The 24984-nt window shown below is 36.7% G+C and overlaps 1 protein-coding gene, 3 long non-coding RNA genes and 25 other non-coding genes across 29 annotated transcripts; 26 read left to right on the top strand and 3 right to left on the bottom strand.

Annotated features, from left to right (window-relative positions):
• Nucleotides 1-16: 16 nt before the first annotated feature.
• LOC114540261 lies at nucleotides 17-10029 on the bottom strand. Its single transcript, XR_003689026.1, has 7 exons — nucleotides 10000-10029; nucleotides 6303-6370; nucleotides 5917-5984; nucleotides 4776-4843; nucleotides 2590-2657; nucleotides 2204-2271; nucleotides 17-30 (listed from the first exon to the last, which is right to left on the bottom strand). It is a non-coding gene; the product is annotated as an uncharacterized LOC114540261 (long non-coding RNA).
• Nucleotides 590-660, top strand: Trnak-uuu. Its single transcript has one exon. It is a non-coding gene; the product is annotated as a tRNA-Lys (tRNA).
• Nucleotides 960-1029, top strand: Trnak-uuu. Its single transcript has one exon. It is a non-coding gene; the product is annotated as a tRNA-Lys (tRNA).
• On the top strand, nucleotides 1331-1403 carry Trnak-uuu. Its single transcript has one exon. It is a non-coding gene; the product is annotated as a tRNA-Lys (tRNA).
• Nucleotides 1704-1775, top strand: Trnak-uuu. The gene has a single exon. It is a non-coding gene; the product is annotated as a tRNA-Lys (tRNA).
• On the top strand, nucleotides 2466-2538 carry Trnak-uuu. Its single transcript has one exon. It is a non-coding gene; the product is annotated as a tRNA-Lys (tRNA).
• On the top strand, nucleotides 2850-2922 carry Trnak-uuu. Its single transcript has one exon. It is a non-coding gene; the product is annotated as a tRNA-Lys (tRNA).
• Trnak-uuu lies at nucleotides 3517-3589 on the top strand. Its single transcript has one exon. It is a non-coding gene; the product is annotated as a tRNA-Lys (tRNA).
• On the top strand, nucleotides 3899-3970 carry Trnak-uuu. The gene has a single exon. It is a non-coding gene; the product is annotated as a tRNA-Lys (tRNA).
• Nucleotides 4274-4346, top strand: Trnak-uuu. The gene has a single exon. It is a non-coding gene; the product is annotated as a tRNA-Lys (tRNA).
• On the top strand, nucleotides 4652-4724 carry Trnak-uuu. The gene has a single exon. It is a non-coding gene; the product is annotated as a tRNA-Lys (tRNA).
• Nucleotides 5032-5104, top strand: Trnak-uuu. The gene has a single exon. It is a non-coding gene; the product is annotated as a tRNA-Lys (tRNA).
• Trnak-uuu lies at nucleotides 5411-5483 on the top strand. The gene has a single exon. It is a non-coding gene; the product is annotated as a tRNA-Lys (tRNA).
• On the top strand, nucleotides 5793-5865 carry Trnak-uuu. Its single transcript has one exon. It is a non-coding gene; the product is annotated as a tRNA-Lys (tRNA).
• On the top strand, nucleotides 6179-6251 carry Trnak-uuu. Its single transcript has one exon. It is a non-coding gene; the product is annotated as a tRNA-Lys (tRNA).
• Trnak-uuu lies at nucleotides 6560-6632 on the top strand. The gene has a single exon. It is a non-coding gene; the product is annotated as a tRNA-Lys (tRNA).
• LOC114540262 lies at nucleotides 6932-7819 on the bottom strand. The gene is made up of 3 exons (XR_003689027.1): nucleotides 7730-7819; nucleotides 7347-7413; nucleotides 6932-7035 (listed from the first exon to the last, which is right to left on the bottom strand). It is a non-coding gene; the product is annotated as an uncharacterized LOC114540262 (long non-coding RNA).
• Nucleotides 7224-7296, top strand: Trnak-uuu. The gene has a single exon. It is a non-coding gene; the product is annotated as a tRNA-Lys (tRNA).
• Trnak-uuu lies at nucleotides 7606-7678 on the top strand. The gene has a single exon. It is a non-coding gene; the product is annotated as a tRNA-Lys (tRNA).
• On the top strand, nucleotides 7989-8061 carry Trnak-uuu. Its single transcript has one exon. It is a non-coding gene; the product is annotated as a tRNA-Lys (tRNA).
• On the top strand, nucleotides 8371-8443 carry Trnak-uuu. Its single transcript has one exon. It is a non-coding gene; the product is annotated as a tRNA-Lys (tRNA).
• Trnak-uuu lies at nucleotides 8754-8826 on the top strand. Its single transcript has one exon. It is a non-coding gene; the product is annotated as a tRNA-Lys (tRNA).
• Nucleotides 9127-9199, top strand: Trnak-uuu. Its single transcript has one exon. It is a non-coding gene; the product is annotated as a tRNA-Lys (tRNA).
• On the top strand, nucleotides 9500-9572 carry Trnak-uuu. The gene has a single exon. It is a non-coding gene; the product is annotated as a tRNA-Lys (tRNA).
• Nucleotides 9876-9948, top strand: Trnak-uuu. The gene has a single exon. It is a non-coding gene; the product is annotated as a tRNA-Lys (tRNA).
• A 225-nt stretch (nucleotides 10030-10254) lies between the features above and the next one.
• Trnak-uuu lies at nucleotides 10255-10327 on the top strand. The gene has a single exon. It is a non-coding gene; the product is annotated as a tRNA-Lys (tRNA).
• A 307-nt stretch (nucleotides 10328-10634) lies between these two features.
• On the top strand, nucleotides 10635-10706 carry Trnak-cuu. The gene has a single exon. It is a non-coding gene; the product is annotated as a tRNA-Lys (tRNA).
• Nucleotides 10707-10791: 85 nt separating this feature from the next.
• LOC114540263 lies at nucleotides 10792-24875 on the bottom strand. Its single transcript, XR_003689028.1, has 3 exons — nucleotides 24432-24875; nucleotides 11034-11156; nucleotides 10792-10825 (listed from the first exon to the last, which is right to left on the bottom strand). It is a non-coding gene; the product is annotated as an uncharacterized LOC114540263 (long non-coding RNA).
• On the top strand, nucleotides 16724-19103 carry LOC114540259. Its single transcript, XM_028560540.1, has 2 exons — nucleotides 16724-16976; nucleotides 18510-19103. The coding sequence occupies exons 1-2, from the start codon at nucleotides 16833-16835 to the stop codon at nucleotides 19041-19043; spliced, it is 678 nt and encodes a 225-aa protein (XP_028416341.1). The 5' UTR covers nucleotides 16724-16832; the 3' UTR covers nucleotides 19044-19103.
• Nucleotides 24876-24984: the final 109 nt, after the last annotated feature.

Consider the following 24984-nt stretch of genomic DNA (forward strand, 5'->3'; position numbering starts at 1 on the left):
GAAAAAATATCGGACTTGACAGCTTTGTCGCTGAAAGAAAATTATTTTAAGAGATTAGAAGGCATGTGAAATTTTAAAAAATACGTTCGTAAAAATATTTTTTAATCAATCTCCTAACGAGAAGGTTACTTTCGACCTGCTTCCATTGTCGTTGAATCAAAAATTATTCATAGGATAAAAAACATTGATTCGTTAATTTCACAACATTGCATAGGTGCCGGTTAGCTCAGTTGGAAGAGCATCAGACTTTTAATCTGAGGGCCATGGGTTCGAGTCCATATCGGGCTTTTTTTGGTTACCTGTTTGATTAAACGGAAATTCAGTAAAGAATATTACTTCAATAATTGAATGCGTGAGCAAAATAAACACTTTGAAAAAATATGACTTGAACAGTTTGTCGCTGAAAGATAAATTATTTTTAGAGATTAGAAGGCATGTGAAATTTTCAAAAAAATACGTTCGTAAAAATATTTTTTAATCAATCTCCTAACGAGAAAGGTTACTTTCGACCTGCTTCCATTGTCGTTGAATCAAAAATTATTCATAGGATAAAAAACATTGATTGTTAATTTCCAACGCTTGCATAGGTGCCCGGTTAGCTCAGTTGGTAGAGCATCAGACTTTTAATCTGAGGGCCATGGTTCGAGTCCATATCGGGAGGTTTTGATTACCTGTATATTAAACTGGAATTCAGTAAAGAATGCTTATTTGAATACTTGAATAGTGATCATAAATAAACACTTTGAAAATATAAGACTTGACAGTTTGTCACTGAAAGAGAAATTATTTTAAGAGATTAGAAGGCATGTGCAATTTTCAATAAAAAAAAGTTGCTAAAAAATTTTTTTTGCTGAATCTCCTAACGAGAAGTTACTTTCGACCTGCTTCCATTGTCGTTGAATAAAAAATTATTTTAGGATAAAAAATATTGATTGGTTAATTTCCAACGAAGCATAGCTGCCCGGTTAGCTCAGTTGGTAGAGCATCAGACTTTTAATCTGAGGGCCTGGTTCGAGTCCATATCGGGCTTGTTTTGGTTACCTGTTTTGAAACGGGAAATTCAGTAAAGAATACTTACTTCAATAATTGAATGCGTGAGCAGAAATAAACACTTTGAAAAAATATCGGACTTGACCTTTGTCGCTGAAAAGATAAATTATTTTTAAGAGATTAGAAGGCATGTGAATTTTCAAAAAAATACGTTCGTAAAAATATTTAATCATCTCCTAACGGAAAGGTTACTTTCGACCTGCTTCCATTGTCGTTGAATCAAAAATTATTCATTAGGATAAAAAAATTGATTCGTTAATTTCACAACACTTGCATAGGTGCCCGGTTAGCTCAGTTGGTAGAGCATCAGACTTTTAATTTGAGGGCCATGGGTTCGAGTCCCATATCGGCTGGTTTTGATTACCTGTATATTAAACGGAAATCAGTAAAGAATGCTTATTTGAATACTTGAATAGTGATCATAAATAAACACTTTGACAAATAATAAGACTTGACAGTTTTGTCACTGAAAGAAATTATTTTTAGGAGATTAGAAGGCATGTGCAATTTTTTAAAAAATACGTTTGCTAAAAATTTTTTTTGCTGAATCTCCTAACGAGAAGTTACTTTCGACCTGCTTCCATTGTCGTTGAATCAAAAATTATTTTTAGGATAAAAAAATTGATTGTTAATTTCCAACGAAAGCATTAGCTGCCCGGTTAGCTCAGTTGGTAGAGCATCAGACTTTTAATCGGAGGCCATGGGTTCGAGTCCCATATCGGGCTGGTTTGATTACCTGTATATTAAACTGGAAATTCAGTAAGAATGCTTATTTCAATACTTGAATAGTGATCATAAATAAACACTTTGACAAATATATAAGACTTGACAGTTTTGTCACTGAAAGAGAAATTATTTTTAGGAGATTAGAAGGCATGTGCAATTTTCAATAAAAAAAGTTGCTAAAAATTTTTTTGCTGAATCTCCTAACGAGAAAGTTCTTTCGACCTGCTTCCATTGTCGTTGAATCAAAAATTATTTTAGGATAAAAATGTTGATTGGTTAATTTCCCAAAAAAAGCACTAGCTGCCGGTTAGCTCAGTTGGTAGAGCATCATAGGCTTTTACTCTGAGGGCCATGGGTTCGAGTCCCATCTAGGGCTTGTTTTGATTACCTGTTTGATTAAACGGGAAATTAAGTAAAGAATACTTACTTCAATAATTGAATGGTTGAGCAGAAAGAAACACCTTGAAAAATATAACGGATTTGACAGCTTTGTCGCTGAAAGAGAAATTATTTTTAAGAGACTAGAAGGCATGTGAAATTTTCAAAAAAAAAGCGTTGCTAAAAATATTTTTTTTATAAATCTCCTAAGGAGAAAGTTACTTTCGACCTGCTTCCATTGTCGTTGAATCAAAAATTATTTTTAGGATAAAAAATATTGATTGGTTAATTTCCCAACGAAAGCACTAGCTGCCCGGTTAGCTCAGTTGGTAGAGCATCAGACTTTTAATCTGAGGGCCATGGGTTCGAGTCCCATATCGGGCTTGTTTTGGTTACCTGTTTGATTAAACGGGAAATTCAGTAAAGAATACTTACTTCAATAATTGAATGCGTGAGCAGAAATAAACACTTTGAAAAATATATCGGACTTGACAGCTTTGTCGCTGAAAGATAAATTATTTTTAAGAGATTAGAAGGCATGTGAAATTTTCAAAAAAAATACGTTCGTAAAAATTTTTTTTAATCAATCTCCTAACGAGAAGGTTACTTTCGACCTGCTTCCATTGTCGTTGAATCAAAGATTATTCATAGGATAAAAAATATTGATTGGTTAATTTCACAACACTTGCATAGGTGCCCGGTTAGCTCAGTTGGCAGAGCATCAGACTTTTATTCTGAGGGCCATGGGTTCGTGTCCCATATCGGGCTGGTTTTCTTTACCTGTATATTAAACTGGAAATTGAGTAAAGAATTCTTATTTGAGCAATTGAATGTTGAGCAGAAATAAACACTTTGACAAATATATAAGACTTGACAGCTTTGTCGCTGAAAGAGAAATTATTTTTAGGAGATTAGAAGGCATGTGAAATTTTCAAAAAAATACGTTGCTAAAAATATTTTTTGCTAAATCTCCTAACGAGAAAGTTACTTTTGACCTGCTTCCATTGTCGTTTAATCAAAAATTATTTTTAGGATAAAAAACATTCAGGGCTGATTTTGATTACCTGTTTAATGAAACCTAAAATTCAGTAAAGATAATTTGTTTTAACAATTTAATGATTGAAGAGAAATAATCGCCTCGACAAATATATCGGACTTGACTGCTTTTTCGCTAAAAGAGAAATTATTCTTAAAAGATTAGAAGGCATGTGAAATTTTCAAAAAAATGCGTGGGTAAAAATATTTTTTGCTAAATCTCCTAACAAGAAGGTTACTTTTAACCTACTTGCATTGTTGTTGAATGAAAAATTATTTTTAAGATAAAAAACATTGATTGGCTAATTTCCCAACTTTTGCATAGGTGCCCGGTTAGCTCAGTTGGTAGAGCATCAGGCCTTTAATCTGAGGGCCATGGGTTCGAGTCCTATATCGGGCTGGTTTTGTTTACTTGTATATTAAACTGGAAATTCAGTAAAGAATGCTTACTTGAATAATTGAATGGTGAGCAGAAATAAACACTTTGACAAATATAGAAGACTTGACAGCTTTGTCGCTGAAAGAGAAATTATTTTTAGGAGATTAGAAGGCAAGTGAAATTTTCAAAAAAATACGTTGCTAAAAATATTTTTTGCTAAATCTCCTAACGAGAAAGTTACTTTCGACCTGCTTGCATTGTCGTTGAATCAAAATTTATTTCTAGGATAAAAAATTTTGATTGGTTAATTTCCTAACAAAAGTACTAGCTGCCCGGTTGCTCAGTTGGTAGAGCATCAGACTTTTAATCTGAGGGCCATGGGTTCGAGTCCCATATCGGGCTTGTTTTGATTACCTGTTTGATTAAACGGCAAATTTACTAAAGAATACTTACTTCAATAATTGAATGGGTAAGCAGAAATAAACACTTTGAAAATATATAAGACTTGATAGCTTAGTCGCTGAAAGAAATTATTTTTAAGAGAATAGAAGGCATGTGAAATTTAAAAAAATACGTTCGTAAAATATTTTTAATCAATCTCCTAACGAGAAGGTTACTTTCGACCTGCTTCCACTGTCGTTGAATCAAAAATTATTCATACGATAAAAAACATTGATTGGTTAATTTCACAACATTTGCATAGGTGCCCGGTTAGCTCAGTTGGTAGAGCATCAGACTTTTAATCTGAGGGCCATGGGTTCGAGTCCCATATCGGGCTGGTTTTGATTACCTGTATATTAAACTGGAAATTCAGTAAAGAATGCTTATTGAATAATTGAATAGTGATCATAAATAAACACTTTGACATATATAAGACTTGAAGTTTTGTCACTGAAGAGAAAATTATTTTTAGGAGATTAGAAGGCATGTGCAATTTTTAAAAAAATACGTTGCTAAAAATTTTTTTTGCTGAATCTCCTAACGAGAAAGTTACTTTCGACCTGCTTCCATAGTCGTGGAATCAAAAATTATTTTTAGGATAAAAAATATTGATTGGTTAATTTCCCAACGAAAGCATTAGCTGCCCGGTTAGCTCAGTTGGTAGAGCATCAGACTTTTAATCTGAGGGCCATGGGTTCGAGTCCCATATCGGGCTTGTTTTGATTACCTGTTTGATTAAACGGCAAATTCAGTAAAGAATACTTACTTCAATAATTGAATGCGTGAGCAGAAATAAACACTTTTAAAAACATATCGGACTTGACAGCTTTGTCGCTGAAAGATAATTATTTTTAAGAGATTAGAAGGCATGTGAAATTTTCAAAAATACGTTCGTAAAAATATTTTTTAATCAATCTCCTAACGAGAAGGTTACTTTCGACCTGCTTCCATTGTCGTTTAATCAAAAATTATTCATAGGATAAAAAACATTGATTCGTTAATTTCACAACACTTGCATAGGTGCCGGGTTAGCTCAGTTGGTAGAGCATCAGACTTTTAATCTGAGGGCCATGGGTTCGAGTCCCATATCGGGCTGGTTTTGATTACCTGTATATTAAACTGGAAATTCAGTAAAGAATGCTTATTTGAATACTTGAATAGTGATCATAAATAAACACTTTGACAAATATATAAGACTTGACAGTTTTGTCACTGAAAGAGAAATTATTTTTAGGAGATTAGAAGGCATGTGCAATTTTTAAAAAAATACGTTGCTAAAAATTTTTTTTGCTGAATCTCCTAACGAGAAAGTTACTTTCGACCTGCTTCCATTGTCGTTGAATCAAAAATTATTTTTAGGATAAAAATATGATTGGTTAATTCCCAACGAAAGCATTAGCTGCCCGGTTAGCTCAGTTGGTAGAGCATCAGACTTTTAATCTGAGGGCCATGGGTTCGAGTCCCATATCGGGCTGGTTTTGATTACCTGTATATTAAACTGGAAATTCAGTAAAGAATGCTTATTTCAATACTTGAATAGTGATCAAAAATAAACACTTTGACAAATATATAAGACTTCACAGTTTTGTCACTGAAAGAGAAATTATTTTTAGGAGATTAGAAGGCATGTGCAATTTTCAATAAAAAAAAGTTGCTAAAAATTTTTTTGCTGAATCTCCTAACGAGAAAGTTACTTTCGACCTGCTTCCATTGTCGTTGAATCAAAAATTATTTTTAGGATAAAAAATGTTGATTGGTTAATTTCCCAAAAAAAGCACTAGCTGCCCGGTTAGCTCAGTTGGTAGAGCATCAGGCTTTTACTCTGAGGGCCATGGGTTCGAGTCCCATCTAGGGCTTGTTTTGATTACCTGTTTGATTAAACGGGAAATTAAGTAAAGAATACTTACTTCAATAATTGAATGGTTGAGCAGAAAGAAACACCTTGAAAAATATAACGGATTTGACAGCTTTGTCGCTGAAAGAGAAATTATTTTTAAGAGACTAGAAGGCATGTGAAATTTTCAAAAAAAAAGCGTTGCTAAAAATATTTTTTTTATAAATCTCCTAAGGAGAAAGTTACTTTCGACCTGCTTCCATTGTCGTTGAATCAAAAATTATTTTTAGGATAAAAAATATTGATTGGTTAATTTCCCAACGAAAGCACTAGCTGCCCGGTTAGCTCAGTTGGTAGAGCATCAGACTTTTAATCTGAGGGCCATGGGTTCGAGTCCCATATCGGGCTTGTTTTGGTTACCTGTTTGATTAAACGGGAAATTCAGTAAAGAATACTTACTTCAATAATTGAATGCGTGAGCAGAAATAAACACTTTGAAAAATATATCGGACTTGACAGCTTTGTCGCTGAAAGATAATTTTTTTAAGAGATTAGAAGGCATGTGAAATTTTCAAAAAAATACGTTCGTAAAAATATTTTTTAATCAATCTCCTAACGAGAAGGTTACTTTCGACCTGCTTCCATTGTCGTTGAATCAAAGATTATTCATAGGATAAAAAATATTGATTGGTTAATTTCACAACACTTGCATAGGTGCCCGGTTAGCTCAGTTGGCAGAGCATCAGACTTTTATTCTGAGGGCCATGGGTTCGTGTCCCATATCGGGCTGGTTTTCTTTACCTGTATATTAAACTGGAAATTGAGTAAAGAATTCTTATTTGAGCAATTGAATGTTGAGCAGAAATAAACACTTTGACAAATATATAAGACTTGACAGCTTTGTCGCTGAAAGAGAAATTATTTTTAGGAGATTAGAAGGCATGTGAAATTTTCAAAAAAATACGTTGCTAAAAATATTTTTTGCTAAATCTCCTAACGAGAAAGTTACTTTTGACCTGCTTCCATTGTCGTTTAATCAAAAATTATTTTTAGGATAAAAAACATTCAGGGCTGATTTTGATTACCTGTTTAATGAAACCTAAAATTCAGTAAAGATAATTTGTTTTAACAATTTAATGATTGAAGAGAAATAATCGCCTCGACAAATATATCGGACTTGACTGCTTTTTCGCTAAAAGAGAAATTATTCTTAAAAGATTAGAAGGCATGTGAATTTTCAAAAAAAGCGTGGGTAAAATATTTTTTGCTAAATCTCCTAACAAGAAGGTTACTTTTAACCTACTTGCATTGTTGTTGAATGAAAAATTATTTTTAAGATAAAAAACATTGATTGGCTAATTTCCCAACTTTTGCATAGGTGCCCGGTTAGCTCAGTTGGTAGAGCATCAGGCCTTTAATCTGAGGGCCATGGGTTCGAGTCCTATATCGGGCTGGTTTTGTTTACTTGTATATTAAACTGGAAATTCAGTAAAGAATGCTTACTTGAATAATTGAATGGTGAGCAGAAATAAACACTTTGACAAATATAGAAGACTTGACAGCTTTGTCGCTGAAAGAGAAATTATTTTTAGGAGATTAGAAGGCAAGTGAAATTTTCAAAAAAATACGTTGCTAAAAATATTTTTTGCTAAATCTCCTAACGAGAAAGTTACTTTCGACCTGCTTGCATTGTCGTTGAATCAAAATTTATTTCTAGGATAAAAAATTTTGATTGGTTAATTTCCTAACAAAAGTACTAGCTGCCCGGTTAGCTCAGTTGGTAGAGCATCAGACTTTTAATCTGAGGGCCATGGGTTCGAGTCCCATATCGGGCTTGTTTTGATTACCTGTTTGATTAAACGGCAAATTTACTAAAGAATACTTACTTCAATAATTGAATGGGTAAGCAGAAATAAACACTTTGAAAAATATATAAGACTTGATAGCTTAGTCGCTGAAAGAGAAATTATTTTTAAGAGAATAGAAGGCATGTGAAATTTTAAAAAAAATACGTTCGTAAAAATATTTTTTAATCAATCTCCTAACGAGAAGGTTACTTTCGACCTGCTTCCACTGTCGTTGAATCAAAAATTATTCATACGATAAAAAACATTGATTGGTTAATTTCACAACATTTGCATAGGTGCCCGGTTAGCTCAGTTGGTAGAGCATCAGACTTTTAATCTGAGGGCCATGGGTTCGAGTCCCATATCGGGCTGGTTTTGATTACCTGTATATTAAACTGGAAATTCAGTAAAGAATGCTTATTTGAATAATTGAATAGTGATCATAAATAAACACTTTGACAAATATGTAAGACTTGACAGTTTTGTCACTGAAAGAGAAATTATTTTTAGGAGATTAGAAGGCATGTGCAATTTTCAATAAAAAAAAGTTGCTAAAAATTTTTTCGCCGAATCTCCTAACGAGAAAGTTACTTTCGACCTGCTTCCATTGTCGTTGAATCAAAAATTATTTTTAGGATAAAAAATATTGATTGGTTAATTTCCCAACGAAAGCATTAGCTGCCCGGTTAGCTCAGTTGGTAGAGCATCAGACTTTTAATCTGAGGGCCATGGGTTCGAGTCCCATATCGGGCTTGTTTTGATTACCTGTTTGATTAAACGGCAAATTTACTAAAGAATACTTACTTCAATAATTGAATGGGTAAGCAGAAATAAAAACTTTGAAAAATATATAAGACTTGATAGCTTAGTCGCTGAAAGAGAAATTATTTTTAAGAGAATAGAAGGCATGTGAAATTTTAAAAAAAATACGTTCGTAAAAATATTTTTTAATCAATCTCCTAACGAGAAGGTTACTTTCGACCTGCTTCCACTGTCGTTGAATCAAAAATTATTCATACGATAAAAAACATTGATTGGTTAATTTCACAACATTTGCATAGGTGCCCGGTTAGCTCAGTTGGTAGAGCATCAGACTTTTAATCTGAGGGCCATGGGTTCGAGTCCCATATCGGGCTGGTTTTGATTACCAGTATATTAAACTGGAAATTCAGTAAAGAATGCTTATTTGAATAATTGAATAGTGATCATAAATAAACACTTGACAAATAGTAAGACTTGACAGTTTGTCACTGAAAGAGAAATTATTTTTAGGAGATTAGAAGGCATGTGCAATTTCAATAAAAAAAAGTTGCTAAAATTTTTTCGCTGAATCTCCTAACGAGAAAGTTACTTTCGACCTGCTTCCATTGTCGTTGAATCAAAATTATATTTTAGGATAAAATATTGATTGGTAATTCCCAACGAAAGCATTAGCTGCCCGGTTAGCTCAGTTGGTAGAGCATCAGACTTTTAATCTGAGGGCCATGGGTTCGAGTCCCATATCGGGCTTGTTTTGGTTACCTGTTTGATTAAACGGGAAATTCAGTAAAGAATACTTACTTCATATTGAATGCGTGAGCAGAAATAACACTTTGAAAAACATATCGGACTTGACAGCTTGTCGCTGAAAGATAAATTATTTTAAGAGATTAGAAGGCATGTGAAATTTTCAAAAAATACGCTCGTAAAAATATTTTTTATCCATCTCCTACGAGAAGGTTACTTTCGACCTGCTTCCATTGTCGTTGAATCAAAAATTATTCATAGGATAAAAACATTGATTCGTTAATTTCACACACTTGCATAGGTGCCCGGTTAGCTCAGTTGGTAGAGCATCAGACTTTTAATCTGAGGGCCATGGGTTCGAGTCCCATATCGGGCTGGTTTTGATTACCTGTATATTAAACTGGAAATTCAGTAAAGAATGCTTATTTGAATACTTGAATAGTGATCATAAATAAACACTTTGACAAATATATAAGACTTGACAGTTTTGTCACTGAAAGAGAATTATTTAGGAGATTAGAAGGCATGTGCAATTTTCAATAAAAAAAAGTTGCTAAAAATTTTTTTCCTGAATCTCCTAACGAGAAAGTTACTTTCGACCTGCTTCCATTGTCGTTGAATCAAAAATTATTTTAGGATAAAAAATATGATTGGTTAATTTCCAACGAAAGCACTAGCTGCCCGGTTAGCTCAGTTGGTAGAGCATCAGACTTTTAATCTGAGGGCCATGGGTTCGAGTCCCATATCGGGCTTGTTTTGGTTACCTGTTTGATTAAACGGGAAATTCAGTAAAGAATACTTACTTCAATAATTGAATGCGTGAGCAGAAATAACACTTGAAAAACATATCGACTTGACAGCTTTGTCGCTGAAAGATAAATTATTTTTAAGAGATTAGAAGGCATGTGAAATTTTCAAAAAAAATACGTTCGTAAAAATATTTTTAATCAATCTCCTAACGAGAAGGTTACTTTCGACCTGCTTCCATTGTCGTTGAATCAAAAATTATTCATAGGATAAAAAACATTGATTCGTTAATTTCACAATCTTGCATAGGTGCCCGGTTAGCTCAGTTGGTAGAGCATCAGACTTTTAATCTGAGGGCCATGGGTTCGAGTCCCATATCGGGCTGGTTTTGATTACCTGTATATTAAACTGGAAATTCAGTAAAGAATGCTTATTTGAATACTTGAATAGTGATCATAAATAAAGACTTTGACAAATATATAAGACTTGACAGTTTTGTCACTGAAAGAGAAATTATTTTTAGGAGATTAGAAGGCATGTGCAATTTTCAATAAAAAAAAGTTGCTAAAAATTTTTTCGCTGAATCTCCTAACGAGAAAGTTACTTTCGACCTGCTTCCATTGTCGTTGAATCAAAAATTATTTTTAGGATAAAAAATATTGATTGGTTAATTCCCAAAAAAGCACTAGCTGCCCGGTTAGCTCAGTGTTAGAGCATCAGACTCTTAATCTGATGGCCATTGGTTCGAGTCCCATATCGGGCTGGTTTTGATTACTTGTTTGATTAAACAGGAAATTCAGTAAAGAATGCTTATTTCAATAATCGAATGGTTGAGTAGAAATAAACACCTTGACGAATATTTCGGGCTTGACTGCTTTGTCGCTGAAAGAGAAATTATTTTTACTTGATTCGACGGCATGTGAACTTTTCAAAAAAATACGTTGTTAAAAATTTTTCTTGCTAAATCTCCTAGCGAGAAAGTTACTTTTGACCTGGTTGCATTGTCGTTGAATGACAAATTATTTTTAGGATAAAAAATGTTTTTGATTACCTGTTTGACTAAACGGGAAATTCAGTAAAGAATGCTTACTTTAATAATTGAATGCTTGAGGGGAAATAAACATCTTCAAGACGACGACGTGGCTGAAAGAGGTTTGTCGCTGGGTAAGTTTCTTTTAGTCTTTTGTTTAGCTCTCCTATTCACAGACACACTCTAAAAATTTTAGACGAAAGCATGAAGTATTGGCGTTGTAAAAATGTCCCGAAGTTGAAGTCGCGTATCTGAGAAAAACAACGTTAAATTTTTGCATCATTATAATGACTTATTTAATTAGAAAATACAATACAACAAATGCAATTGAAAGGAAGAACAATACTCAATAGAACCAACGATTCGCAAAGCCATGGTTTTACCCAGAGACATGGAAAACATACGAAAGATGCTTTGTTGAAGGCATATTTTTGTGTTTGAAAGTGCAGGCATGTTATTAAGGACACCATAAAATTATGTAACTTATATCGTTTTACAGAAAATGAAAAGTAGCGCAAAATTTTGCCCTAAACCACCTTAGTAGTTTGTTACCTGCAGATTACATGCAGGTTATATTTCAAAAGTTTCATAATAATGAACTATGTCGTAAACCTTTTTTTCTCCCAACCAGAATAGTTTCATGGTGTCTTTTCTTCATGTATCTATTAACAAAGTAAACCATGAATGCCCCATGGCTTTGGATGTGTATTTTAGAGATAGAACGACAGAGAATGATCTATTATAGGTATCCATTAACCTTGTTTGTGACACCCGTCGTAATATAATAACGACAATTATTCAAAAAATTATTTTTTTGTACTAGACCACCTTAACAGTGTTTATATAATTGTTGAAGGTATATCAAAGTTATGAAATAATACTACGCTAGCTACAGAGTATTAACTTGCATACAGAGAGGTAATTTCCCGAAAAAACCGTAAGGTGTTTTTGTCAGCCGCCATGTTCTTAGCTAGTACCTGCACATGCGCAGTCTATGTAAATAATCTATGCTTTCAAAATGGAAAATAAACGATTTTTTCTTCTCTTTCTGAAAGTTTATTGCAACCACCATATTTTTGAAAGTTGAAAGTTCGAGTTTAAAGAAGAGTCTGACAAGTCTTTCACGGAGTGTAGTTATTACTCTGTGATACGTCTACAGACGTCTATATTCTTTATCTAGAGAATATTCTCGGAAAATTTCATCGACACCGTGATATTCAACAGTTTTTGAGATACAATCAATGCTAGAAGTTACATAACCTTGCGAAAATTTACTTGGGGAAAATACTGTAAAAGTTTTAGCATAAATTAGAATAATACCAAAAGAACAAAGCCATTAAAATGGAGAATGGTAAGATAAACCAATTGCGTGCAACAACTGTCTACATTTTTTCTCATTTTTTTTTCAGTTTTTAACCCTTTACTCTGGGAAGTTAAATGTAGACATTGGGGGCGAAAATTTCGGCACTTAGAAAATCTATACGTCTTTTGCCCCATAATTAAGCAACGACTTAATACTTCAACGAAGCTTAACCCTACTGTGCAAAATGTTTGGTTTTATATACATTCTACCTTTGTTATTAAGACCATAAAAACTTGGAACATCGAAAATGGAGAAGTTTTTCAATACTTTTAAAGTAACCAATATGTAGCTTTAGGTGCTCGGTAAAATTTACTTACAGGAAAATGGTAATAAAAATTTCTCTTTTAATTCTCATTTAAAAGAATTTTATCAATAGTTCCAAAATTCTGTTACAGATTTTCACTAACTTTCTAATTTTCTGAGTAATTTGCGAACAAAAACACAAAGTAATATTGATTCGCCATTGGGATGGACTAGTGCAGCCTATTGAGGCAGGAAAAAAGTAGTTGGATGATATCTCTGGGTTAGAACCTGTTGCGCTTCTGGCAAAAGGTGATAGGTATTGTTTAACATTAAATTTTTGGTTAAGTGTGGTCAATTTAGGCATTTTTCGAAACGTTGAATTCGCTTTATTTACTCTCTATATGTGCGCCTAATAACACAACCTTACTGCAGAGCAACGAAATACTGGGTAGAAATACCAAATTACTGGGTAATATACTGGAAATTGAAACTACAGAGGTCCAAAAACAACTATTGCATATTCCAATATGTCCAATTACTGTTTCGTCACAAACGGAAATAGATTTTCACGAAAACCAGCAGTTATCTCTTAGAGGCAGATTACATGGAACAGGCTAGCCTGCTTTCCTGGGCTAGCCTTGCTGAGAGAAATAATTTCTAAAATTCAAGTATATGAGGCACATGATATCCCGAGGGTAAACCGGTCTGGCAAAAAGTTACTAATTTTCCCAATTGGTTTTCGCAACATAATCTCATTCACGCGTTCACCATCTTACTATTTAATATATCGAAATAATTTATCCATTTCCTTTACCACTCGATGCATTTGCAGCTTATTGATCAGTTTCTTTGTCAAATCGCTTATCAAAACGCACAAAATGGCTTTGCAGGAACAAGGGATTCCTAAATTTTTAAGCGCATGGCCCAGACCTCACGCGCATCATGCTTCTAAAGGCGGATTTCCACTTACAGCGAAATCGTTCGCTAGCGAAATATTTGCATATTTTCTTTTGAATTCGGAACAGTCAAGTCGAACTAATTGATTTATGCTGTTAAAATTCAAAAGAAAATATGCAAATATTTCGCTAGCGAACGATTTCGCTGTAAGTGGAAATCCGCCTTAAGAGGATCGCACATACATACAAATTACCAGCGGTAATGTGCGATCCAGGGGGCGCCAAATTACCAGCTATAGTAACTGCGCCAGCATGCATGAAATCAGCCCTTGCCCCTTAGGGTCTGTCTACATGAGACGGTGAGTTAGTCACGCCCGAAAATGATTCCTTCGCTCTATTCCTTCAGACTGTTTAAACTAAGGCCAATGCAATTTGTTTAAAACAAAAATATTGCAATTAAGTTGCAATTACATGTCAGAAGGGTGCAACTCGGTTGCGCAAACTGAAATTATTTTATTCGTCCGCAAAAGTTCATCCTGTTCGCAAGCTAGTCTGTAGTGTTAAACTGCTTTTGCCTAATTTTTCAACTATTACGAGACTAGTTGCAGTTGGGGGTGTCAGACGCTACAGTTAACTTTCATACAATTTGCAATGCAACTATTAATTGGATCGAAAGTTGCAAACTAGGGGTGACCGTGTTCGACAACACAATCTGTTTTGGAACTTGCAACGCAAGCCATTAAGGAATTTAATATTATATTCTTGTGATATTAAGGGTGTATATTCATAAATTCACATTCCGATACTTTAAAAACAATCGCTTTCAAAAAAAATCAGTCGGGCACAAGATGAATATATTTTAAAATTGCTCCCCAAATTATTTAGCACCTAGTTAGGGGTCTGATTCTTATGTATGTATGTACCGATTCGTATACTGAGATACAGTAAAACTGTTATAAAATAGTATTATTGTGGTAGATCAAAATATTATTTTTATACTGTATATGTAAATAGATCTGAATAAATTTATGCATGATGACAGTTAAGGTCGTTAAGGGTAATTGCCATTTAGTGCAAATGACTGGCGCGATCGATTATTTGCTTTCTTTTGAAATACAGGGTGTATCAAAAAAATTCGAATCGAAATTTTGCGTGTAATAATGCAAAATATATATGACAAATTTGGTTGATTTTTACCCCTTTGTTAAGTTCATTTATTTCTCTTTCAAATGACACGTTGTACGTGTAATTTAGTTGAAAAATGAAGAAGTACTGGTTCGACAAAAAAAGTTCATGAAAATCACAATTTTTCCGCCGATGGGAACTGGACGTTTGTTTTATTGAAAATTAGTCCCAAAGCGGTTTAAAATCTAATCATTACTGTAAACTAAAACGCAAATTTATCGCAAAAATTTTGCTTATTCAATGTTCAACGATAGAAGTTTGAAGAACACAATGCCTTCATTAATTAAATTTGCATTTTCTTTTGTCTGGAGGTCTTATTTCGAATTCCCATCGGCGGAAAAATTTGATTTCGAGCAACAATTTTTAAAAGACGATAACTCGGCCAGTTTTGGTCGTGTCGATATAAGAACGGGCTAATCTTTGTTGCCATAAGCCATATAAAAATTATATCGTTTTCTTTAGTATTTTATACACAGCAGGTTGTCAAAATTTGGATTCGAATTTTTTTATACACACAGTACAGTCTGTACACTAAATTACACGTACAACGTGTCATTTGAAAGAGAAATGAATGAACTTAACAATAGCGTAAAAATCAACCAAATTTGCGTCAAATATATTTTGCATTATTACACGCAAAACTTCGATTCGAATTTTTTTTTATACACCCTGTATAGTTGATCGACCTCTGTACAGTGATATATATCAAATATAGATTTTACTTTTGACATGACTTAGTTACGCTATGAAAAACTATATTTCATGAAAAAGAATCAATAACTGATCTTTTGAGTTTTGGTTATGCTGTTTTTTCAATAGAACTCTTATGGGATTTGAAAATGTCATGCACTGGAGCTTTCACTGATATTTAATGCCAATTCAGAGTATTTTCAGTCAAACAATTACGATGAATCAATATTCAATCCTCCCAGTGAATCTATACTAGTCTCTCTATTGATCCTTTCTAGTCTATTTTAGATTAATTTAAAACATTAAACATGATGACTGACATGACTGTGTGAGTGCTGATACAAAATATTTTACTGTTAGATTTCAACAGTGGTTGTTAAAAGTCTAGTATGTTATCTTGTTTGCCTTGTCAAATGCAAAGTCAATAATCATAGATTAATAGACTTCTTGGCATCTTGCACCTTGTTGATCAAGCTACATTCTACAAGCTTGATTCAAGCTTGTTAATTTGCAATGGTTTTCACTCCCCTCTGGCTGACTGGCTCTGTCCTCTGGGTGTATTGAGTACAGTTAAACTTGGTCTGATCTCTCTTTTTTAGGATAATAAAGATGCTATTAAATTTAGGGATGGCTTTTTTTGCAAATTACTGGAGCATTCCTCTGAATATTGACAATATTGCTCATTTTTAGACTTTGTTCTTTGTGTTTTGTTTGCGTTTTTCCTGATCGGAAGCAAAATGTCTGGGACATTTTATACACTTTCTCATACTGTATTTTACTTCCGTAAATGAGTTTGCGGTATGCATTTCATTTAGGACAGATTATCTCAACTGTTTTAGGGTAAAATGACCATGGCGGTCAAGTACATGGCATATGTGCCAAAATCTGAATCCAGGATGAAAGTCCTGAAAATGACCACACCCAGAAATGGCATATTCGACATAGCCACAAATCCTGAATTATATTTAAGCTACAGTCTTTCTGAATTGTTTATATGGTTCAGAATGATTGCTTTTAGGGGTGGTCACTGGAGGGTGAAATTAGCCTAAGTTTCATATTTAACAAGAAAATGAATGTTTACCATTCCAGGTCAACTGCTAATTATGCATAAAATTAAAGATTCACCTAGGAAAAGTCTAATTACTCTGGCGTCAGCGACGGAGTTGAAAATTCGCCTCGGTTTTGTTTTTTTCAGTATTTTTTTTTGTTACTTTTCGTCGTCGCAAGTCTGTAATGGCGCAAAATATACTAGTATTCACAACACGTATAATGATATGCAAAGTTAAAATTTACCATAACAATGCCCTGCTTGTGATTGGAAGGAAATAGCCACGTGTGTTAGACATGCGGAACATAAAAGAAGGGCGTGTAACACAGATTACGCCATTCATGCTCAGTTTATACGCGGAGTGCTTGACGGAGAAACGAGACGAGTGTATGACCCACGAAAATTTTGTTACCAAGCTCTAACAGGATAGCACTATGGCCGATGAACCAGAAGTTCAATACCCTATTGCTGATGATCAACAAGCAGCCCCACAGCCTCCAATTAATGAACCTGTACAGCCACCGGCCGCTGTTGAAGCTGGCGCCGCACAAGGCGATCCTAATGGACCAGACCTTGAGGTTGGTATTAAATCTTGTCTCGTCAAAATTCCGTATTTATCGTAATTTTATTAGTTCTATAATTTACGGTACCAGTGTGATGCTTGTCGACATATTATTTTGTCGTCCGTTCTATCAACGTACTGTCTGTGATATACATATCTAGATAGGACCGATCATAGTCCTTGTTGGGTCCTTAGGCATTGCGATAATCGATTTCGCGCGACTCTTTTATATTGTTATTTGTCACTTGAGATGTTTGAGCGGACCTACTTATGTGTGTGTAATTGTAATACAAATTACACTAGTATCTGTGACCCTTTGAGCTACTGTCTTGAAATTTACATATCAAATAGAGTTTTTTCATTAGCTTCAAGCGGGAATAAAACACAAGCTATTGTTATAGTTGTTTACGCGATGGATTTCGCGGGATTTGCTTGGTTTGTAATTTCTTGACTGTGATGGTCAAGGGTGGTTGCAAATGGAACAAGCAGGAATAAAATACAAGCTATTGTTATAGTTGTTTACGCGATGGATTTCGCGGGATTTGCTTGGTTTGTAATTTCTTGACTGTGATGGTCAAGGGTGGTTGCAAATGGAACAAGCAGGAATAAAATACAAGCTATTGTTATAGTTGTTTACGCGATGGATCTCGTGGGATTTGCTTGGTTTGTAATTTCTTGACTTTGATGGTCAAGGGTGGTTGCAAATGAATAAACGACAATAAAAACACAAGCTATTGTTTTAGCTGTTTACGCGATGGATTTCGCGCGATTTGCTTGGTTTGTAATTTCTTGACGGTGAAGGTCAAGGGTGGTTGCAAATGGAACAAGCAGGAATAAAATACAAGCTATTGTTTTAGCTGTTTACGTGATGGATTTCACGGGATTTGCTTGGGTTTGTAATTTCTTGACTGTATGGTCAAGGGTGAATTGCAAATGAATAAACGACAATAAAATATAAGCTATTGTTATAGCTCTTTACGCGATGGGTCTCGCGGGATTTGTTTGGTTGTAGTTTCTTGACTGCAATAGTCGGGGCTCAGCGTAGATTGTCAGTCCACTAAAGAGCATTTACACGATCAATTTCGCGGGGTATCGATTCGTTTGCTTTGTATAAATTTCCTCCACTGTGCCGTGGTGGCTGAAGTTAGACTGTAAATGAACAAGCTTAAATTTGGATATAAGCAGATACATATTATAATAGATATTGTCACTGTTTACGTGATGCAGTTCATACAAATACAACAAATCAAACAACTCTTGGTGTAGTTGTTGTACAAGGAAGTTACGCTGTAGTAAAGTATGTTGTAATCAACTATCGTTTCAGTTGATAATGTATCGCAGAAATGAGCTCTGAATATAATGGTTATGCTGAAATTGTACGAGATTGATTTTCATGCTCTAATCTTCTGGGTGTAAGTTAGTGATTATACGACAGATACTTAGCATGGAATTATTCTCATAGAGCACCAGTGGCTGAACATATGCCTATCATCACGGCGCACGTGTTAATGGTTATAATCTTAGTGACAGTGTTCCCTCTTTCCTTTAGCAACTACGCGAAGAATTACGTCAATTACGCCAGTCAGTAGATGAGGTATCCCAGGCTTCTGTGGAGAGTTTAAGGAGACGAATGTTGCTGTATACAGCTCGTCCACTCACAGATTTCAATAACTATGAAGCTTTGGAGATGTTGGATTCTCTTCAAAGCACGGCCAAGGATAAAGCACACGAGAAAAGAGATTATTATAGAGTGGCATACCAGACAGCTAGAGAGAAGGTTAACCTGCCAGCACCTCAATTTCAAATGCTAATCCGTCGATTATTGGGTGACAAAGACCATGACAAAGTACTCGACATTGTTGCAAAAGTGGAAAAGACTCTCCGTAAAGAACAGTCACGTCGTCCAACGCCAACATGGTTCTCTTATCGCGAACGCGGTCGGTCGACACGAGCATCACCAGCTCCGCGCTGTTATTTTTGCCATAAACCGGGGCATTTCAAGGCTGACTGTAATGAGTTCCGTCGGTCGACCCAGGCTCGCCAAGCCAAGAACCCTTCTGGTGAAACGCGAAAGGCTCAATAACTTATAGTCTGTCTAATAACTCTCCTTTATATGTGGACTTCAGTGTAAAGAATTGTGAACATGTTTTGGTTATAAACCGCAATAAAATAAGCAGTTAAAAAAAAAAAAAAAAAAAAAAATGAAACAATAAATGAATGAATGAAAATAACAAACAAGCACGTCCGTGGTTTGTATGTCTATATCTGAGTCATTGGGAATATAGCAGTTTCGAAAAAGGGTACCTAAATCAACCCCCCGATTTTCGGGTCAAAGCTGTTGTCTTCCTGTTGACTTGGCGGGGTCTCCTATGGTTTTCCTTGTTCCCCTTTTAGGCTAATTGGCACTGGGAAAAGGATTCTGACTTTGATTTTCATCTACAACAAATCGATACACCTTTTACGGACCAACAATGGGTAAACTTTCGGGGACGCCCCGTCAAGGTCAGTGGGGAGACAGCGGCAAATCAGCAACTTTTCAATCGTGTTCATCAAGTCCAGGCGGGCGATATCATTGGTCATGTTGAGGAAGTATATTTCCGTGATCCAAATCATTTTAAAGCAGGCGAACTCCATAACCATTACTCCGCTTGGCAGGACATTTCCCATGTCCTCCCTCCTGATAAACAATCTGAAATATTGGGTTGGGTAAAAAATAAGGTTTCGGTTGAACCATATTTTCAACCATACCAAGGAAGGTTCAAAGCAGAGGAGTACAATTCCGATCGACCACCCCACCGGATTTTTCCGAATAATCAATCTTGTCGTCCTTTCGCATCATTTGTGCGTAAAACCCTTCTGGAGCGTTTACAAACGGGAGCTATTTTAATGCTTGGCAAAGTCGGTACTGTACAACCACCACATCTCGTGTTACCACTTACGGTAGAGCCGACAAAACCCCGTTTATGCCACGATGCAAGATACCTTAATCTATGGATGCGAGATATGCCGTTCTCTCTAGATCGGCTTACCGATTTGCCCCGTTACGTCGACGCCGGCCACTACCAAACAGTGTTAGACGATAAGTCAGGTTACGACCACATTCTCCTAACTGAAGAAAGTCGTACGTATTTTGGCATCCAGTTTGGCGGTTGGTATTTCGTTTACAATACATTACCATTTGGTTGGAAAATATCCCCCTATATCTACCACACAACTGGCCTTTTACCAACAACATTCTTTCGTTCGATTGGGATACCATGTCTGCTTTACATCGACGACAGGCATAATGGCCAGTTGCAAGTGTCTTTACAAAAGGGACAGTATGCTACCCTGGCTACAAAGGATGATAAATACCTCGCGGCGCGAACTCAGCGATCTTCCTTGCCACATATTATCTGGTGCTCCTTGGATATTTCTTGGGTCTGAAAAAGTCTATTCTTCAACCCCGCAAAGTTGTGCCCTATTTGGGCTTTCTTGCTGATTCGGAGAGGCAGGTCTTTCATTTAATGCCAGAAAAAAAGGACAAATTCCTTACGTTACTCCATGAGATTCTTGGCATGTCCCATATACCACTTAAGGTTTTGCAACGCCTTGCTGGAAAGTGTGTCGCCTTTTCCTGGCTGTTCCAGCAGCTCGGTTGTACACACGTGAAATGAATCTAGCTATCTCCTCTTCCATCTTACATAACAACAAGCCTATTTTTCTTTCTGAGCGGCTAAAACAAGAGATCAGCCATTGGTTATTTCTGGAAAACTTCGATAACCCCCTACCTTGGCGTGATGAACGCCATGTGCGCATCTCTATTGCCACGGATGCATCTAATTCTGGTTGGGGAGGAAAGCTACTTTCCGCGACCCCGCAGGAAGCTTCTGATTACTGGACTGCCGACGAAAACAACTGGGACATCGCAACAAAGGAAGCAGTTGCAATTGTTAAGGTCTTGACTTCCTTTCGCCGATCCATTGAAAATGCACATGTTGATCTGCTTGTCGACAATCAAGCAGTCATTCATGCCTGGAATAATCAAGGCTCTCGAAGCCCATCACTTAATGATGCTCTCAAAACCTTGTTCCATACCACTGTCCAATTTAATCTATCACTCCACCTTATGTATATCCCGACCCATTCCAACCCGGCAGATAGACCTTCCCGGAGAACGTCATTGATGGATAGTTCTTTAACTGCTAAGCTCTGGCATCTCGTGCAAACCGAGTTTGGAGGTACCCATGGACATTCAGTGGACCTCATGGCACTAGATTCTAATGCACAGCCGGACATATTCGGGAACGCATTACCCCATTTTACACCTGCGCCATCTCCAGCGTCGGCAGGGATAAACTTATTTGCGCAAGATCTACTACAACATCAGAGCCTAATGCGTCGACCTTATGTCTTTCCCCCATCCGTTCTAGTTGGGCCAGTCTTTAGTTTCCTTCGTTCGTACCAACAGAACTGTACGTTCCTCGTGCTTGATGTTTTTCCCCGCAAATATTGGTGGCCACTCTTACAGGCGTCATCTGGCAAAGTGTTGAAGCTGGCAGCGCGCGGGGATACCACTGCCCTTCGTGTACCTACAACAAGAGGTTGGAGCCCGCATCCAGGCCTCCCCGGCGACCTTTGGGCATTGGCCATTACCTTCTAGTCTTTAGTTACTCGATTATTTATTTATTTATTTTACGACGTTGTTGTTTTTGTCCTACAGGAACTGCCAATTGTTGCTAAACTGTTCATCCAGTCAGTCCAATGTCCTGTGTGTGCTCACGCTAACGACTGGGACTTTCGTTTTTGCCAGAAATGCGGATATTCTCGCAAGTCATTAACACCCGTCTCTAATTCTAATCGTGTTTTCGATTTACATGCTATCGACGCTCGCCTTACCCAGTTATTTGACTACGGCAAAATGACAAGTTACTCTAAGCAGAAGGATGCTCTCAAAAAAGAACTAGAAAGCTTTTTCAACTCCTTGCCAGGACATGTTTCCTTAATCTCTGCCACACCTCGCGATCTCTGCCGCTTTCTAGCATACAAGGATCGCTTTGGTAAAACGCAAATACACCTTCATAGTTGTAATTTCCTTGGGCAACGAGGAACGCATCCGTGTGGTTGTCCTGTACGCCTAGCGTATAATACAGTGGATTCTTATATAGGAAAAATGCGCGCTATCTTTCAATCTATTGGACGGGACGGAGAATGGGACAAGCGCCTGGGACTTGGCAATCCCGCTGCTGCGCAGTTAGTCAAGCATTATCTTAAGTTGGTTACTGCAGAACAGTTACAGGCTCGCGTCACACCTAAACAAGCCACACCGTTTTTTGTCACCAAACTTACACAACTGGCAGACCATTTACAAACATCACTGGCGGCAGCGACTTCCAATCTTGAACGTTTTATCCTGGCACGAGATCACGCTTATTTTATGACCACCTTCTTTAGTGGCGATCGCCCAGCGGACCTGGGTCAGATTAAAGTTGCCGGTATCCTGCGTTTTCCAAATGACGATGGACTGCTACTGAATCATGTCTGGGGAAAAACCCTGAGAGATGGTGACCAAAATGTCTTTGGTATTCGCCGTAACCCCCACACAGTCATTTGTCCGGTCCGCGCTATCGAGAAATACATCGAAATTGCTAGACAAATCGGCGTTGATCTCACTCAAGGTTACCTGTTTCGACCGACAACTTCTAAAAAGGGCATCCAGGATTCACCCTTCACCTCGTCTGCGGCTGAAGCCCGTTTGAAAGTTTACCTACAACAGATGAATGCCGATGATGGGGAAACTTTACACGGTTTCCGATCGGGTTGTGCGATCACGTTGGCTCTAACCGGAGCCACCCTTTCAGAGATTATGGATCATGTAGGGTGGACACGTCGTCATACTGCTATTTATTATCTACAACTCGCCAAGGTTCTCAATCCCGACGGAGCTTCCGCAAAGCTGTCATCACCGACTGCTAGCACGGTCGACCAACCCTGGCAAGATATTAACCAGTTAAAACGCTTTGTGTGTGCCTTCCCACCACCTCTGCCTAACCAAAAGCGACAACGTCCGACGTAAGTTGCATTTGTCGTATTGTCAAGTGTAAAGGAGCGAACTAAACATGGAAGCAATAGAGCAATAAACATGGAACAATAAACATGGAGCGAACTGTATCGCACATATTGGTGGCGTATTATTGACGTCCAAACGAAGTGTACTTATTCCGGAGACAGGGGCAGGGAGTGTGGGAATGTGGGAATACATGTATAAGGGCTAGGGATTCACCTTCAGCGAATATATTACCTATTTATTAAAGAATATTATACACACTGGGTCCGTAGTTCAAACAATTTGTAACCATTTGGGGTATTCATAACTGCAGGGATTAGTAAGAATTGGGGTTATACTGGAGGTAAACGAGGTTGTAAGATGTGGGGATAAGAGATGGGAAATGAGTGTAGAAGAGGGGGAGTGTAGGGGAGAGTATGTATATCACAGGAAAGAATGTGGAAGAGAGCGAATGATAGGCAGGTACCTATCGAAAATTATTCCCAATCTTAAATTTAACTGAGCTTGAGTGATGCGTGTTATGAAATAGATTACTATTCACAACACGTATAATGATATGCAAAGTTAAAATTTACCATAACAATGCCCTGCTTGTGATTGGAAGGAAATAGCCACGTGTGTTAGACATGCGGAACATAAAAGAAGGGCGTGTAACACAGATTACGCCATTCATGCTCAGTTTATACGCGGAGTGCTTGACGGAGAAACGACCCACCCACCCACCCCAAAATTTGCGTGGGTCATACCCGCCTAGCACCCACTAGCCAAGCTCCATCGGCTTGGCTAGTGCCGCACCTATCGAAAATTATTCCCAATCTTAAATTTAACTGAGCTTGAGTGATGCGTGTTATGAAATAGATTACTATTTGAAATGTGTATGTGATGGGATTTATCTGTCCCAGTCTTGTCTCCCAAGAGTTGTGGTGCACAGCTTTGGCTAATTTTCCGATGCGCAATTCGATTTCGTTCGCATGATACGGCAATTTGCACAACGCAGTTTGCACAGGATTGAAAATTTATTAATATAACTATATAAGCACGAATTCCAAAGGCAAAGTGTAAGACAAAGTGAATGTATCTGGCGGTTTATTTACATTTTTGAGCAATTGAACTTCTATACTTTTTAAAGAACGATGTGCTTCTGAATTTCGCGATCGAACAACATTTAGGTTCGCAAGGCATCTAAATGAATATGAACTGTATTGTTTATGTTTAGAAGCTTTATATTGAAGACTGGCACGTGCGCGCCACGCCGGAGTTAACGCCAGAACAGCCTGAACAGCCAGAACAGGCGTCTTGTTTTCCCTATTTTCTAAAAATTTTTGCCATATGATGAAAAAACATGCTTATTTTAATATATTTATTATAAATTTCCTACGAAATAACAATGTTTTGTTGCGATACGACATATTTCATTTCACTTACCCGCCCCGCCAGAACACGATTTCAGGCTTCAGCATATTTCGCAAATTTGATCGCCGTTTTTCACCGTTCGTCGCAAGCACCATCCAAATACTGTACTTTAGCACGATTCTAATGGACTAAAGAATTATTCAACCAAGTTTCGATGGGTTTTGAAGTAGTGCCATGTAATATTTTTTCATTTTTGTGTCCCTTGACATTTCATCAATCGTCGTCTTTCTACACGATATAAAATGCCACTTCTTGATCCCCAGCTGTATTTTTTCACAGCATCGATAAATAATTGATAGTACAATAGCAGCCATATAGCTATCCAAAATTTAAAAGCATTTGTCCCACTTTTGAAGTAAAAAACCTCCCTTTAACGGGAATGAAATTCAAGTGCGAAAGGTTCAAAGTAATTTGAAAGTCTCGCGCAAAGACTAGAAGCCTTAGTGCCCTACAAGAACAAGCCTACAAGCCTTACAAGCCTAAGCCTTACAACCTTATTAGTTTCTATTACCACACGGAAGGCCGCTGGATAAACGCGCGCGGTTCCCAATTTTCATGCAGATAT

Source organism: Dendronephthya gigantea, unplaced genomic scaffold, assembly GCF_004324835.1.
Source record: "Dendronephthya gigantea isolate DGI-Jeju-01 unplaced genomic scaffold, DenGig_1.0 000228F, whole genome shotgun sequence".
In the NCBI taxonomy this organism is placed as follows: domain Eukaryota; kingdom Metazoa; phylum Cnidaria; class Anthozoa; order Malacalcyonacea; family Nephtheidae; genus Dendronephthya; species Dendronephthya gigantea.